Here is a 15,560-nt window from a genome sequence, read left to right as displayed (position 1 = left end):
AAGGACATCCTGGGATTTTTAATGACCACAGAGAGTCAGGACCTCGGTTTAACATCTCATCCGAAGGACGGTGCTCTTTGACAGTGTAGTGTCCCCGTCACTACACTGGGGCATCAGGATCCACACAGACCACAGGGTGAGCGCCCCCTACTGGCCTCACTAACACCTCTTCCAGCAGCAACCTGGTTTTTCTTAGAAGGTCTCCCATCCAGACACTGCCCAGGCTCAGCCCTGCTTAGCTTCAGTGGGCAACCAGTCTTGGGCTACAGGGTGATATGACTGCTGGCTAACCAGATAACCAGGGCGCAGAGGGGCAAAAGTTGTCTAAACAAGATGTTAGAGTGGAGAAATAGTATTGGTTGCACTGTTAGTATCTAGTGTTGAGAGCTAATAAGGGCGAGGAAGTGTGGATGAGACCACAGAGGGCAGGCGGGAGGGTGAGAATGAGCGTAGCTCACGCCTAAAAGTGACCTGTGCTCTAGGCATTCAAATTAATTGTCTGATACTAATCATATATATATACAGTAGATGAGATGTTGTATGATCTCATCTGTGTCTCATCAGATGTGTTTTTTTGTTTGTGTTGTCAGGTTCATCCATTGCTGATGAATGATCACCGTCACGTCTCTCACCGACACAAACTGCTGCGCAGGACCGTCAGCGTACCTGCAGATAGCAGACCCCATCCTGAGACAGGTACACACACACACACACACATACACACACACACACACACACACACACACACTTGTATACGCACACACACTCAACCACACACACACACACACACACACACACACAGCGTAGTTGGTTTCAGGAGTATGAATAATTCACTCAGGCTGGTAAACACCTCTTAACTCCCATTGGTCAGTGATGACAATGTAATAGGTGGGTGTGGCTCTGAGGCTCCGCCTTCTTCCAGGCGGTTAATTTCTTCTGTTCAGACACAAGTAAAAACATCAACACACTGCAGAGATGCTTTATTGTATTATTTATTGTTCATCAGCTGGAAAAAAACATTCTGAAAGTGATTCCAGCGATGTCGTTCCTCTGTGTCGTTATAGTTATAAGTGCGCTGTGAACTTCACTATTCTCTCAGAGTTAGAGCAATTATTAAAACGTTATAGTTATAGTTATTGTTTCGCATAATATTTTACAAGAATAGCCTGTCTTTATGATTATAGTTATTGTTCTTGATGTGAACGACATGCCCTTAAGATACTATCCATCGCAAGAGTCTGCATTTATTATTATTTTTATTATTATTTATTCATTATTATATGAATGTTAAAGGATTCGTAAACATTTGCACTTCAAGTCGTTTGTACATTATGGGGTATATATATAGATGCTTTCAGTGTGTATCCAAATGTACAGAAATATACATGTTTTATGTGTGAAAACAAGCCTGTTCGTCCACAGCAGGAGTTCTTGGTGCAGCATTTACATATTCCTTAGTCGACTGTATTTATATTCATACCTAAACACACATATTTACTCATAAACATATGCAAAACTCTCTCTTCTCTCTCTCACACACACACACACACACACACACACACACACACACAGTCTTACAGTATATGATTATGAATGCTGCCTGTGATGAACAATGATACATGTGATTGTATTTCAGGAGCTGAATCACACACACACACACACACACACACACACACACACACACACACACAGCTATTCTGCTGGTAACCATGACAATAATTACAGATTGCTGTAACTGTGTGTTAACCGATGGCTCAGGGGAGCGAAAGCACTTTGGCCGACCATCTTTCACTCTCTCTCTCTTTATTTTTCCTTTTGCTTTATACTCGTTCTTATTTAATATGGAGGACGGCCATCCACAGATTGAAGGCTTGTGTTGTCATGGAAACTGTAAGTCGTTGTGCCACTAGCCAGCTCCCCCACGGTGAGCCGGTTGGTTCGTTCTGGACTGAACCATCATGAGCGCGGCGCTCTGAGTGGGTGTGTGTGACCCGCGTTCAGCTCGTTTCTAGTGCGAGTGTGTGTTATTCACAATATTGATGGTCCTTTCATGGATTTAAAAAAAAAAATACATACAGAAAAATGATTCTGATTTGAAGCATTCTTTTGTGAAGCATTTACAGAATGGGTCTGACAGCATAGACCATTTCACATTTTAGGCTTTAAGAGTAACGATTTCATGTTGACTTTATTTAAGTGAATCTAGTGTAGTTAATTGCGCCAGTAATATCTTCAACATCTTCTGACACAGAGTTTATTTTACCTGATCAATTTAAAAATCAATCGATATCGTCCAGCGCGGGAATCGAACCCCGGTCGATCTGTATGAAGAGCGCCTAATAGACCGTAAATACGGACTAAAAACGTAATTTGTTGTAGATTCTCATGTTTAATGTTAGTTAATCTGACATGTTCTTGGCTCGTTCTTGAGTTTATTTTACCTGCTCAATTAATAAAGATCAATCGATCTCGTCCAGGTCGGGAATCGACCTCGGGTTTATCTATATCAGGTGTCACCAACCCTGCTCCTGGAGGGCTACTGTCCTGCAGACTTTAGGTCCAACCCTGTTCCAACACACCTGCCTGTAATTATCAAGCAACCCTGAACAGCTTGATTAGCTGGTCCAGGTGTGTTTGATTGGGGTTGGAGCTGAAATCTGCAGGACTGTAGCCCTCCAGGAGCAGGGTTGGTGACACCTGATCTATATGAAGGGCGCAGACAGATAATATACAGACTAAGAGCATGTCAGTTGTTTAAGTTTCTAATGTTTAATATTAGTTAATCTGACATGTTATTGAGTTTATTTTACCTGCTCAATTAATAAAGATCAATCGATCTCCTCCAGCGCGGGAATGAGCGCCTGACGGACGGTTAAGGCGCCCTAAGTTTCTGATGTTTAATGTTAATCAAGGTTGTGTGTTAATGACGTTCAGATTTTAACAGTGCGCAGTGTGTGTGTGTGTGTGTGTGCGCGCGCGCGCGCCCGCGCTGTGTAGGGGTAGTAGCAGATCTCTGCTTCAGTCTGTCAGACTCGCTGTGTAGGGCTGCATGATTTCTTTTGCCAGTGTGAGTGTGAGATGGAGATGAAGATGAAGATGAGGAGGATGATGCGCGCGCGGTCCGCCCACGCAGGATCATTCCTGACTCGCGCGCTGCGCGTCTAAACCCGTCGCGCTGAATATATCACATTTATTTTCGATGAAGACGATGGTGCGGGAGTAACGGGATGAAGAGCATCAACACCATCGGCGACATGATTACGAACCCGCCGCGGAGCGAACGATGAGAAACGCGTTACCCTGGAAACGGCGGAGACTCGAGCGAGCGCAGGCCGAGGAGAGAGCACCGCAAGCCGGACTGAAGACGCAGGAACACCCGCTGAAGGACGCGGAGCTCCAATTGCGCGAATTATGCATGACATATTCATGATGTTCATATTCATGAGGGAACGAAATGCCTTTTCAATAAGCCAGTGATGAAGAAGAAGATGATGATGATGAAGATCACTGCACATGTCCACAGAAGCTGCAAACTTCCCTGCATCACTGGCTCCTGTGAGGACCCTTCATGTCTGAGAGAATTAGACAGTGATTGTCCCGCGAGACTGAACTGATCTGAGGACAGTGAGAATGACAGATGAGGGAGGGATAGTTTGACTGATTTTCAATGCAAGTTGCTGGACTGGAGAGACAGACAGACTGAGAGAGAGACAGACAGAAGCGCTGAGGCCTGACGCCTCCTGTCTCTCTTCTTCGGTAAGTCACTGCAGGGATGTTTAAACTCTGAAACTAATACTAATTTGTCCTTGAAAATTAAGTACATCGAAGTAAATGATGTTTTACGTTTTATTTGTTTTGACATTTTCCGCATTGGACTTAAATATTGAAGAATGTGTTTTCTTGCGCATATATTTAAAGTGCTATTTTATGCTATTTTAAATATTGTAATGTTGTTTTGGCGTCTACTACAATAGTTTTACACGCATTCAAGGTCAAAAACACTGATGTCCTCATAATCTCCACTGCAGCATCAGCTCTTTTCTCTCAGTGTCTGAAACGCTTCGATCGAAGATTCAGTCTCTCTAAACCCCGCCTCTCTGAGAGCTGCTCTGCTCTGATTGGTCAGACACCAAACGCTCATTATCATATCTGAATCTCAGCTCTTGACACAGTGATACGAACAGTAACGATGGCGTGGGTTTTACCGTATCAATCTCATCAAAACAGCGTCTTCTCCACATGAACAACACGAACCAAACTCTTCCAGTCTCAGATACACTACAGTGTATGAGGGCGGAGCTAAGAGACGCTGCTCAGCCAAACAGGACCACAGGCTGGCATTATGCAAATTAGTTACAAACCTACGCAGGTTCAGCAGGAAGTGAGACTGAATTACTGACGACTTTCGACCTTTATTTGTCATGCACTTTGATCTTTAAAACTTTTCAGACTTTTAACATTCACCAAAAGCTCTATTACACACTACATGAAAGCATATTAGGGGCACTTTAACGTAAATAGCTCTTTATATGCCGGTATTGTGAGTGATGTGTGCAGTGCAGAAACTCTCTGGCATGATTGTGATTGGTTGCCAGGTCGCTGCTCTGCTGTTGCTAGGGTGTTCGGGTCTGTGATGTTCTGGTCATCTGTTTTCTGGTGCAGCAGGTGAAAATGTTGCATCACCTGTTAAAGTGAAGCAAACTCTGGACTCAAAAACACACGATCTGAGGAATAATTCGAAGCTGTTGTTCACTCGTTCTTTGTAAGCGTCAGTCTCCTGTGAGGGATTGTGGGATTGACTGTCGAGAACATCAGAAAGTTGAGAGACGCTGAACTTCATGCAAACAAGATGAGAAAGAAATTCAGAGGAGAAAACCGTGGCTTTAAAAGGGAAGCCTGAGTTTCTGGTGGATTTAGTGTTTAAATCGCATCATTTTTTTTTTGCTATATTAAATTCAGATTAGGGTTTATCTTTGATCTCAGGCCGGTATAGAGTGACTGCAGCTGCTCGGCTCATTGATTCATGTGTGTGTGATATCTGAGCTGAGCTGCTCTGTGTGTGTGTAGTGCAGGTGCACAGATACATCAGTGACCGCATCAGATCGATGATATCAGACTTCATTTCTCTGTCTTGGCCTTTTTATGCCATGTTTCTATAATGAATTTAATGCAGAATATATAATGCATTAAATGTAATTCTTATTGTGCAAAAAAAAAAATTAATATATATATATATATATATATATATATATATATGACGCAAATAATTCACTGCACAGTATATAATGCAATAAATCAAATTCTTATAATGCAAAAATATAATGCAAACAATGAAATTCACTGTAAAGTATATCATGCCTTAAATAGATTTTTTTTTATAGTGCAAAAAATATTAAAATATATAATAAATATTAAAAAGAATTAAATTTACTGCAAAGTATACCCTGCATTCAATTGAATTCTTGTAGTGTAAGAAATATATAATATACTGTATAATGCAAAAATATAATGCAAAGAATTAAACGTACGGCAAAATTTATAGTGCATTAAACTAAATTCCTATTGTGCAAAAATATAAAATATACTGTATAATGCAAATAATTAAAATGACTGCAAAGTATATATAATGTAATGCATTAGACTGAATTCCTACAGTGCTGCATGCTGTGGTAGTTTATAAATGGCTTCTTCGGGTGTTTAAAACCAGCGTCTGATCATTTCACAGCCGGTGGAGTCACTGGCACACGTACAGTAAAGCCAGATGTGAAATACAGGTAATGAAACCATTTTAATCCAGAATGTCTATATTTAGGTTTTGGTTGATTCTGCAGAGAAGGATGTGATGTGATCTCCTCCAGCAGAGATCCACACAGATGTCTGATACATTATTCATATATGATCTTTACTGGCTGTAGATCAACCGTCGGCTGAAAGGGTTCACCAGAAATACACATTCTGTTCTCATATTTCACCATCATGAGTAGCGCCAACAAGGACAAACAGCAACATAACAACAATCCTTATACTTCTGATGCTTTGTGTGAAATTAAGTAACCGCTTATATTTTGCCACAGTCGTGGGTTTGATATCCAGGGAATGCATGATAATACATTATACACCATATATAGACTGAAAGCAATGCAAGTCACTTTGGATAAAAGCATCTGACAACTGCATAAATGTCACACAAAGCATCAGCGTATGACTTCAGAAGAGTTCAGAATTGGAAACACTTTACTTGAAACCTTTGTCTTATGCATTATAAAGCTATTCGTTGATGCATTATTTCTCTTCATTAATAGTTCATTAATATGCATTATAATATATAATAAAAACGCATTACAATATCTGCAGATTCCTTGTTACATTTATTATGACATTGGTTGTTTGTCATGTGTTTTAATTCATTATATTTTCTAAAGGTGTAACATTGAAATAATACATGCTATAATGCATTATAAATACAAAATTATATCATGTGACTCTAGATGACACAGGATAATAGGTCCTTAACTCGATTTGCTTGCAAACACATCATTCTCTATAGGGCACAGCTGATTGGTTCCTGCTGTATCAGTGTCCAATGAGCTTAATGCTCAACCTTCAAATACTGGTCAGCATTTGCCTTAGCAGTGCAGCGCTTTCAGAAACCCTCCACCTTCCCCAGCTCCACCTGTATAGATCTGCTACGGGTAATTCATGCACGTTATATTGTACAGCAGCAGCATGTCTTACTCACAGCAGCGTGTTGTGTGTGAATTGGCAGAAGCAAGTCCTGTACTAGTCCTGCAGCAATAACAGCAGCAGCAATAACAGCTGCAGCGACAGTAATAACAGCAGCAGCAATAACAGCAATAGCAGCAGCAGCGACAGTAATAACAGCAGCAGCGGCAATAACAGCAGCAGCAATAACAGCAGCAGCGACAGTAATAACAGCAGCAATAACAGCAGCAGCGACAGTAATAACAGCAGCAGCAATAACAGCAGCAGCGGCAGTAATAACAGCAGCGGCAATAACAGCAGCAGCGGCAGTAATAACAGCAGTAATAACAGCAGCAGCGACAGTAATAACAGCAGCAGCAATAACAGCAGCAGCGACAGTAATAACAGCAGCGGCAATAACAGCAGCAGCGGCAGTAATAACAGCAGCGGCAATAGCAGCAGCAGCGACAGTAATAACAGCAGCAGCGGCAATAACAGCAGCGGCAATAACAGCAGCGGCAATAACATCAGCAGCAATAACAGCAGCAGCAATAACAGCAGCAGCGACAGTAATAACAGCAGCGGCAATAACAGCAGCAGCGGCAGTAATAACAGCAGCGGCAATAGCAGCAGCAGCGACAGCAATAACAGCAGCAGCGGCAATAACAGCAGCAGCAATAACAGCAGCGGCAATAACAGCAGCGGCAATAACATCAGCAGCAATAACAGCAGCAGCAATAACAGCAGCAGCGACAGTAATAACAGCAGCGGCAATAACAGCAGCAGCGGCAGTAATAACAGCAGCGGCAATAGCAGCAGCAGCGACAGTAATAGCAGCAGCGGCAATAACAGCAGCAGCAATAACAGCAGCGGCAATAACAGCAGCAGCGACAGTAATAACAGCAGTAATAACAGCAGCAGCGACAGTAATAACAGCAGCAGCAATAACAGCAGCAGCGGCAGTAATAACAGCAGCGGCAATAACAGCAGCAGCGGCAGTAATAACAGCAGCGGCAATAGCAGCAGCAGCGACAGTAATAACAGCAGCAGCGGCAATAACAGCAGCAGCAATAACAGCAGCGGCAATAACAGCAGCGGCAATAACATCAGCAGCAATAACAGCAGCAATAACAGCAGCAGCAATAACAGCAGCAGCAGTAATAACAGCAGCAGCAGCAGCAATAACAGCAGCAGCAGCAATAACAGCAGCAGCAGCAATAACAGCAGCAGCAATAACAGTAACAGCAGCAATAATAGTAGCAGCAGCAGCAATAACAGTAACAGCAGCAATAACAGCAGCAACAGTAACAGCAGCAATAATAGTAGCAGCAGCAATAACAGCAGCAATAACAGCAGCAGCAGCAATAACAGTAACAGCAGCAATAATAGTAGCAGCAGCAGCAGCAATAACAGCAGCAATAACAGCAGCAGCAATAATAGTAGCAGCAGTAGCAATAACAGCAGCAATAACAGTAACAGCAGCAATAACAGCAGCAGCAGCAATAACAGCAGCAGCAATAACAGCAGCAGCAGCAGTAATAACAGCAGCAGCAATAACAGTAATAGTAGCAATAACAGTAACAGCAGCAATAGCAGCAGCAGCAATAACAGCAGCAGTAACAGTAATAACAACAGCAGCAGTAACAGTAATAACAACAGCAGCAGTAACAGTAATAACAACAGCAGCAATAACAGCAGCAGCAATAACAGCAGCAGCAATAACAACAGCAGCAATAACAGCAGCAGCAGCAGTAATAACAGCAGCAGCAGCAATAACAGCAGCAGCAGCAATACAACAGCAGCAATAACAACAGCAGCAACAGCAGCAGCAGCAGCAATAACAGCAACAGCAGCAGTAACAGTAACAGCAGCAATAACAGCAGCAACAGTAACAGCAGCAATAATAGTAGCATCAGCAATAACAGCAGCAATAACAGCAGCAGAAGCAATAACAGCAGCAGCAATAACAGTAACAGCAGCAATAATAGTAGCAATAACAGTAACAGCAGCAGCAGCAATAACAGCAGCAGCAGTAATAACAGCAGCAGCAGCAATAACAGCAGCAGCAGCAGCAATAACAGCAGCAGCAGCAATAACAGCAGCAGCAGCAATAGCAGCAGCAGCAATAACAGCAGCAACAGCAATAACAATAACAGCAGCAACAGCAATAACAATAACGGCAGCAATAACAGTAACAGCAACAGCAATAACAGCAGCAATAACAGTAACAGCAGCAATAACAGCAGCAGCAATAACAGTAACAGCAGCAATAATAGTAGTAGCAGCAGCAGCAACAATAACAGTAACAGCAGCAGCAATAACAGCAGCAATAACAGTAACAGCAGCAATAACAGCAGGAGCAGTAATAACAGCAGCAGCAATAACAGTAACAGCAGCAATAACAGTAGTAGCAGCAGCAGCAACAATAACCGTAACAGCGGCAGCAATAACAGTAACAGCAGCAGCAATAACAGTAACAGCAGCAGCAATAACAGTAACAGCAGCAATAATAGTAGTAGCAGCAGCAGCAGCAACAATAACAGTAACAGCAGCAGCAATAACAGCAGCAATAACAGTAACAGCAGCAATAACAGCAGGAGCAGCAGTAACAGCAGCAGCAATAACAGTAACAGCAGCAATAATAGTAGCAGCATCAATAACAGTAACAGCAGCAGTAATAATAGTAGTAGCAGCAGCAATAACAGCAGCAATAACAGTAACAGCAGCAATAACAGCAGCAGCAGCAATAACAGCAGCAGCAATAACAGTAACAGCAGCAATAATAGTAGCAATAACAGTAACAGCAGCAGCAATAACAGCAGCAGCAATAACAGTAACGGCAGCAATAATAGTAGCAGCAGCAATAACAGCAGCAATAACAGTAACAGCAGCAATAACAGTAACAGCAGCAATAACAGCAGCAGCAGCAATAACAGCAGCAGCAATAACAGTAACAGCAGCAATAACAGCAGCAGCAATAACAGCAGCAATAACAGCAGCAGCAATAACAGTAACAGCAGCAATAACAATAACAGCAGCAATAACAGTAAGAGCAGCTATAACAGTAACAGCAGCAGCAATAATAGTAGCAGCAGCAATAACAGTAGCAATAATAGTAGCAGCAGCAATAACAGTAACAGCAGCAATAACAGTAGCAGCAGCAGCAGCAGCAGCAATAATAGTAGCAGCAGCAATAACAGCAGCAGCAATAACAGCAGCAGCAATAACAGCAGCAATAACAGCAGCAGTGTAGTAGATCTATTCCGCCAAGACCAAACATATCAATATAGTCATATCTATTACCATGCCAAACATTCAGAAAGTTGTCATGACAGAACTGTGGTTAAAATTGTTCATACAAAATACCTGCATTACAAGGCATAAATAACGCAATATTTACTGGTATTTTTATGATGCCCATCAAAAATTATTAACTTGCTTTCTATGCAAACAGTGTTATTTTAGTATTATTTATTGTCTATATTAATTTTATTTATTTTAATTTTATATAGTTTATATTATTATTTCAAATGAACTTTTATTTATATTTTTTCAGTTTTTTAATTTTCGTTTAATTTTTAGCCATTTTGCTGTTCTTTGTCATTTCTATGATTGTTTTATATTACTACTTATGTTTGATAAGTTAAGTTTTCCGTTTTCCAATTAATTTTTATTGCTTCAACTTCAACTTATTTCAGTTAGTTGCCAAGGCAATGTTTACATTTTCACCTAATGTTTTTATTTGATTTAACTATAATGTTTGTAACAGTTTTAGTTTGGGCTAACGATAATAACCCTGCATGGAAACAGCAGAAGAGCTCAGATTTGGGGGTGAGTGATAATGACAGGGTTGGTTATTACACTTAATGGCTGTGTTTGTTGATGATGTTTGTGAGTTGAACACATGGACTGAGGCTAATGTTCTGAGAGCGTGAGGGATGTTTTCTGTGCGCTGAGATGTTTCTGCTCAAACCCACCCACACAGAGACCCTTCCTCAAGCATCAGATCTGTGTGTGTGTGTGATACATGTATCAGCGAAGCTTTCAGCGATTCCCACCCACACACACACACACACACTTCAGCCTGACATTGCATTAACATCTAGAATGGCGTTCGGTGTGTGTGTGGGTGTGTTTGTGTGTGTGTGTGTGTGTTTCGTGCGCGACCTGATCGCACTCGGGCGAATTGAAAGTGTAATTTACAATCCGTGATTTTATGACTAATTAAAGTCTTTCCACCGTTGTTTGCGTGAAGCTGCCGTGTGCGGTTGTGTGTGCTTTGCGTGTGCTGAGCTCCGTGTGTCTTTTTAGCTTAAAACGGAGGCAGTTTCCATGACGACAAACAAAGACCTCGGATTCAGAACAAAACTTCAAGAAACAGAAGGACTAAGAGAGTGTGAGCGGAAACTTTACTGTTCATTAGTGCTGATTACTAAGTCAAGCATCACTAGTACTAAACCTCTGACAATAAGTGTTACTATAACTATTAAAACACTTTCACCTGAAAAAATCCCACAGACGGGCAACGCCCTAACAACACCCTAGCAACGACCCAGAACACCCTAGCAACAATACGTTTTTCACAGGTGAATCTCACAAGAACAAGTCCAGATTTTCAGTCCAATTTAATCTCTTTGGGGCTTATAATGGCATATTTTTAATAAGAATAACCACATAATGGTATGCTCTTTAAATGAAAGTCCATGGGGCGTGTCGACACACGACACTAAAGTGATGCCTTGGCAGACAGTATACAGCTGGCTGAGGGAGGAAAGATGCTAATATGGGACGGTCCGTCAGTGGTTGTGGGCGGAGCATGAGCAATATGACATCATATTGCTCAGCAAATCCAAACTGCTTGATTATTGAAAGTGTTTAAACTTTTTGAGGATAAAAAAAAAGTGAATGGATTTTTTTTTCATTGTATGGTGGTTGTGTCCACACACTGTAAAGACACATTTTTATGCAAACACCTTATAAAAGTGATAACAGCAATAACAGCAGCAGCAATAACACATTTATATTCAAACACCTTATAAAAGTGAATTTTGCTTTCAATGACCCCTTTAAAACTGTAGTGGATCTAATGAGAATTACAAATCAAACCTGCATTGAAGTGATAATACCACCATTTTTTACAATATATGTATTTCTATTAAGTCATAAATCCAGAAAAAGAAAAACAGACTTTTTTTGAAAGATTTCATAGGGCCGTGCTCATCATGTCTCTGGTGTCTTCTAGCTAAAACACATGAGGAAGTAATGGTTCAAAGTCTTTAATAAGAAAATCAAATCGCAGGAGATCACAGGACTACATACACTCGACATAAAGATGAAGAACAGACCGAAGTCAGGCTTTAAACGAGGAAACTAATGAACAACAGGTGAACTACATTAGTGACTAACTGGGAAACTAAATCAACATACATATGACAGGGAACAGGAAAAAAACTGAACCAGAACACAATGAAACTAAACATAACTGTTACACTATTACTGTAAAAATGTATAAATTATTAAGAGATAATAATTCATTATTATTATACTTAATTCAATTTATGAATTAATTAATAGTTTAAATGTTTTATGAATTTACTTGATTAGACATGCTATTGATTTTTTTTATTTTAATCAAACCCTTAAAGTCCCCCTGTGGTGAAAATCAAGTTTTTAATGTTGTTTATGTGTCTATGTGGTGTTTTTAATCTGCTTTAAGGCAAACCATGTGTAAATTCATAAGTCGACAGCATTGCTGAGTATTTCCTCCTTAAAGGGACACTTCACCCATTTGCATTAAGCTTTGCATTGTTAGAAACCCAGTCATACTGTTGAATGGTCGTGCAACACTCTCTCATTTTCCCCTGAGACGGGAGAAATCTGTTATTTACCTCTTACACTTCCTCCTACAATGACGCAAAAATCGTAATTTTGCGTCATTGTAGGAGGAAGTGTAAGAGGGGGGGATTTCTGTTAAGACTACAGACACTCGTTCCTCATCTTTCCCAGGGGGCGGGACCCGCTCACGCTACAGACCTATTACAGATCAGTGGGTGGGACTTTACTCTCTGAAACTGAAAGCAATATCCTCCATCTTGTTTGAAGCTAAGCTAACAGGCGCTGTGGAGACAGATGTAAAGTTATGACAATAGCGGAGGAGAGTACTCAATATGATATAGAAGAAGAGGATTTCGGAAGTCTGATGCTTGAATCAGGTGTTTGTGGCTACCTTTACAAGCCGCATTATAGCGAAGAGCAGCCGAGGCAGAAGACCTGCCTGCCGCGGACGAGGAGCCCGGACTGGCTCGAGTTAGGGCGGACTGGTGGCGCCGGTGATCTCACTATGCAACTACGAACCGCTACGAACACAGAGATAGAGTCCGTCTGCGGCAAAGAATTTCAACGATGACAATTTCTCCTGGACGAAATCTCTGAATCAGACGAGGACACGGACGTTTGTGTTGAGAACTATCCTAGTTTCGCACCGCATATGTTCTGACTGAACATCCAGGTACCATGCAATAATTCACCTTTTCGAAAGAAATACAAACGAGGAGTAATGCACTATATGAGTTCACCAACTAACTAGACATTTTGTGTGAATGTGAAATGAATTTCAAGCTCTGGTGGTAGCTAGCCTTGTAGACGGAAGAGTGATTCTCTTATAGGCAGATATGCGCTTTCTGGATTAGTGGGAGTGGCTTGCGGAGCTGTGCAATGTGGTGCATTGTGGGAGTTGTTGTCTTTCATACAAATGCGTTCTGAAGTTATTTTTTGTCTTTTCTCGGTCACGAAGGCACCAAATTCAAAAATTATTTTACATTTCGACTACATATATGACCCACTTTAAATAAAAAACAATGTTCAAATGGGTGAAATGACCCTTTAAAACTGCAGTGAACCAAAGACAGTCTCAAAAACACGCTTTGAAATCGCTGGTGTTTCTGACGTCACAAACTACCTTGTAACCAATCAGATCAACGTGTGATCGTCAACCAGTGGATCTCTGAGCTGAGGGAGTGAGTGGAGGCAGGGCTCATTTGCATATTCATAGAACCGCGCATACTAAATGAGGCAAGGGTGTCGAGTCACATTCAAGATATTATAAGGCATGAAGACATTTTTATCAAGGAAAAAACTTTTAATTGTCATTTTGGTGATCAAAGATGAGTTTTAAGGGAAAAATGTGTTGACTACTGGGGGATTTTAAATTGTATATGTTTTTAAATTAAATATGCTTTTTAATTACAAAAATGTTATTTAGTCATTAATATGGAATCCAGAAGTAATTAAAATGGGGGGGGAATGAATTGGGAAAAATGCTTCTTCTGCGAGTGTTGATTCAGTAAGATGTTTAGGAGCTGGCGTATCCTCATATTCCTGGATTCTTGACTGGTAAGGTCTGATGTTTCAGGTGTTTTCCTTCTCAAGCATCTGTGGTGATCTGGTGTTTGTGTTATTAGTGTAATGGATGCCGGCTGGAATGAGATCAGACGCAGATGATTAACACTCGTGTTTATAGATCACACAGCAGAGCATGACTGATATTCCCAAACCTATTCCTGCCACACAAATCTCTTAATCCTGTAAGATCCCCGTCAGAGGAGGAAGTGACGATAAACTCATAACGGATTATGAAAGGCTGTCCTGATTCAAACATCTGATCAAAGACATCGAGTGACGTTACACACAATCCCTGATGTGTCTCTGTGTTCAGCGGAAAATGCTGTTCGACTCGCTGCCGTGATGCTGGAACGGTTGTGGTTTCTTACTGGATTAGGTCTAAAGAGTTGCTGGTGTTTCATATCTTTTAACTAGTACAAATGTTGATGGCTTACACCCCTATGAGTGGGCAGAGACTACGTGAATAGGCGGAGATTATATGAGTGGGCGGAGGTTATATTTGTGGGGGGAGACTATATGGGTGGGGGGAGACTATGTGGGTGGGCGGAGGCTATTTGAGTGGGCGGAGATTATATGAATGGCCATAGATTATATGAGTGGGTGGAGACTATATGAATGGGCGGAGACTATATGGGTGGGCGGAGACTATTTGGGCGGAGATTATATGAGTGGGCGGAGACTATATGGGTGGGGGAGACTATATGAGTCGAGGGAGGTTATATGAGTGGGGGGAGACCATGTGAATGGCCTTAGATTATTTGAGTGGGCGTAGATAATACGAGCGGGCGGAGACTATATTGGTGGGCGGAGACTATTTGAGTGGGCGGAGATTATATGAGTGGGCGGAGACTATATGGGTGGGGGAGACTATATGAGTAGGCGGAGACTATTTGAGTGGGCAGAGATTATATGAGTGGGCAGAGATTATATGGGTGGGGGAGACTATATGAGTCGGGGGAGGTTATATGAGTGGGGGGAGACCATATGAATGGCCTTAGATTATTTGAGTGGGCGTAGTTAATACGAGCGGGCAGAGACTATATTGGTGGGCGGAGACTATTTGAGTGGGCGGAGATTATATGAGTGGGTGGAGACAATATGGGTGGGGGAGACTATATGAGTAGGCGGAGACTATTTGAGTGGGCAGAGATTATATGAGTGGGCGGAGACTATATGAGTGGGTGGAGGCTATATGAGTGGGCGGAGATTATATGAGTGGGCGGAGACTATATGAGTGGGCGGAGACTATATGGGTGGGGGGAGACTATTTGAGTGGGCAGAGATTATATGAGTGGGCGGAGACTATGAGTGGGCGGGGTCCAACTGATTGTGTGGACACAGCTTCATGTGTGAAGATCGAAGATCCCGTTGTCTGTATCTCCATCATCTGATCAGTCACATGTGTGTCTGTCTCTCCTGATCCGAGTGGCCATAAGTAGAAACGCAGGTCGAGTTCT

At 41.7% G+C, this 15,560-nt stretch overlaps 1 protein-coding gene across 1 annotated transcript in view; it reads left to right on the top strand.

The window, feature by feature from the left end:
• The window catches only part of syngap1a (synaptic Ras GTPase activating protein 1a), an 85,163-nt gene that overhangs the window by 16,403 nt on the left and 53,200 nt on the right, over positions 1–15,560 (top strand). The window contains exon 3 of the mRNA XM_079880016.1: positions 591–696. Within this exon, the coding sequence (XP_079736142.1) occupies positions 591–696 (106 nt within the window). The remainder of the gene's footprint in view (positions 1–590; positions 697–15,560) is intronic.

The sequence above is a fragment of the Squalius cephalus genome (assembly GCF_949319135.1).
Source record: "Squalius cephalus genome assembly, chromosome: 8".
Classification (NCBI taxonomy): Eukaryota; Metazoa; Chordata; class Actinopteri; order Cypriniformes; family Leuciscidae; genus Squalius; species Squalius cephalus.
This window is presented reverse-complemented; position numbering and strand designations above follow the sequence as displayed.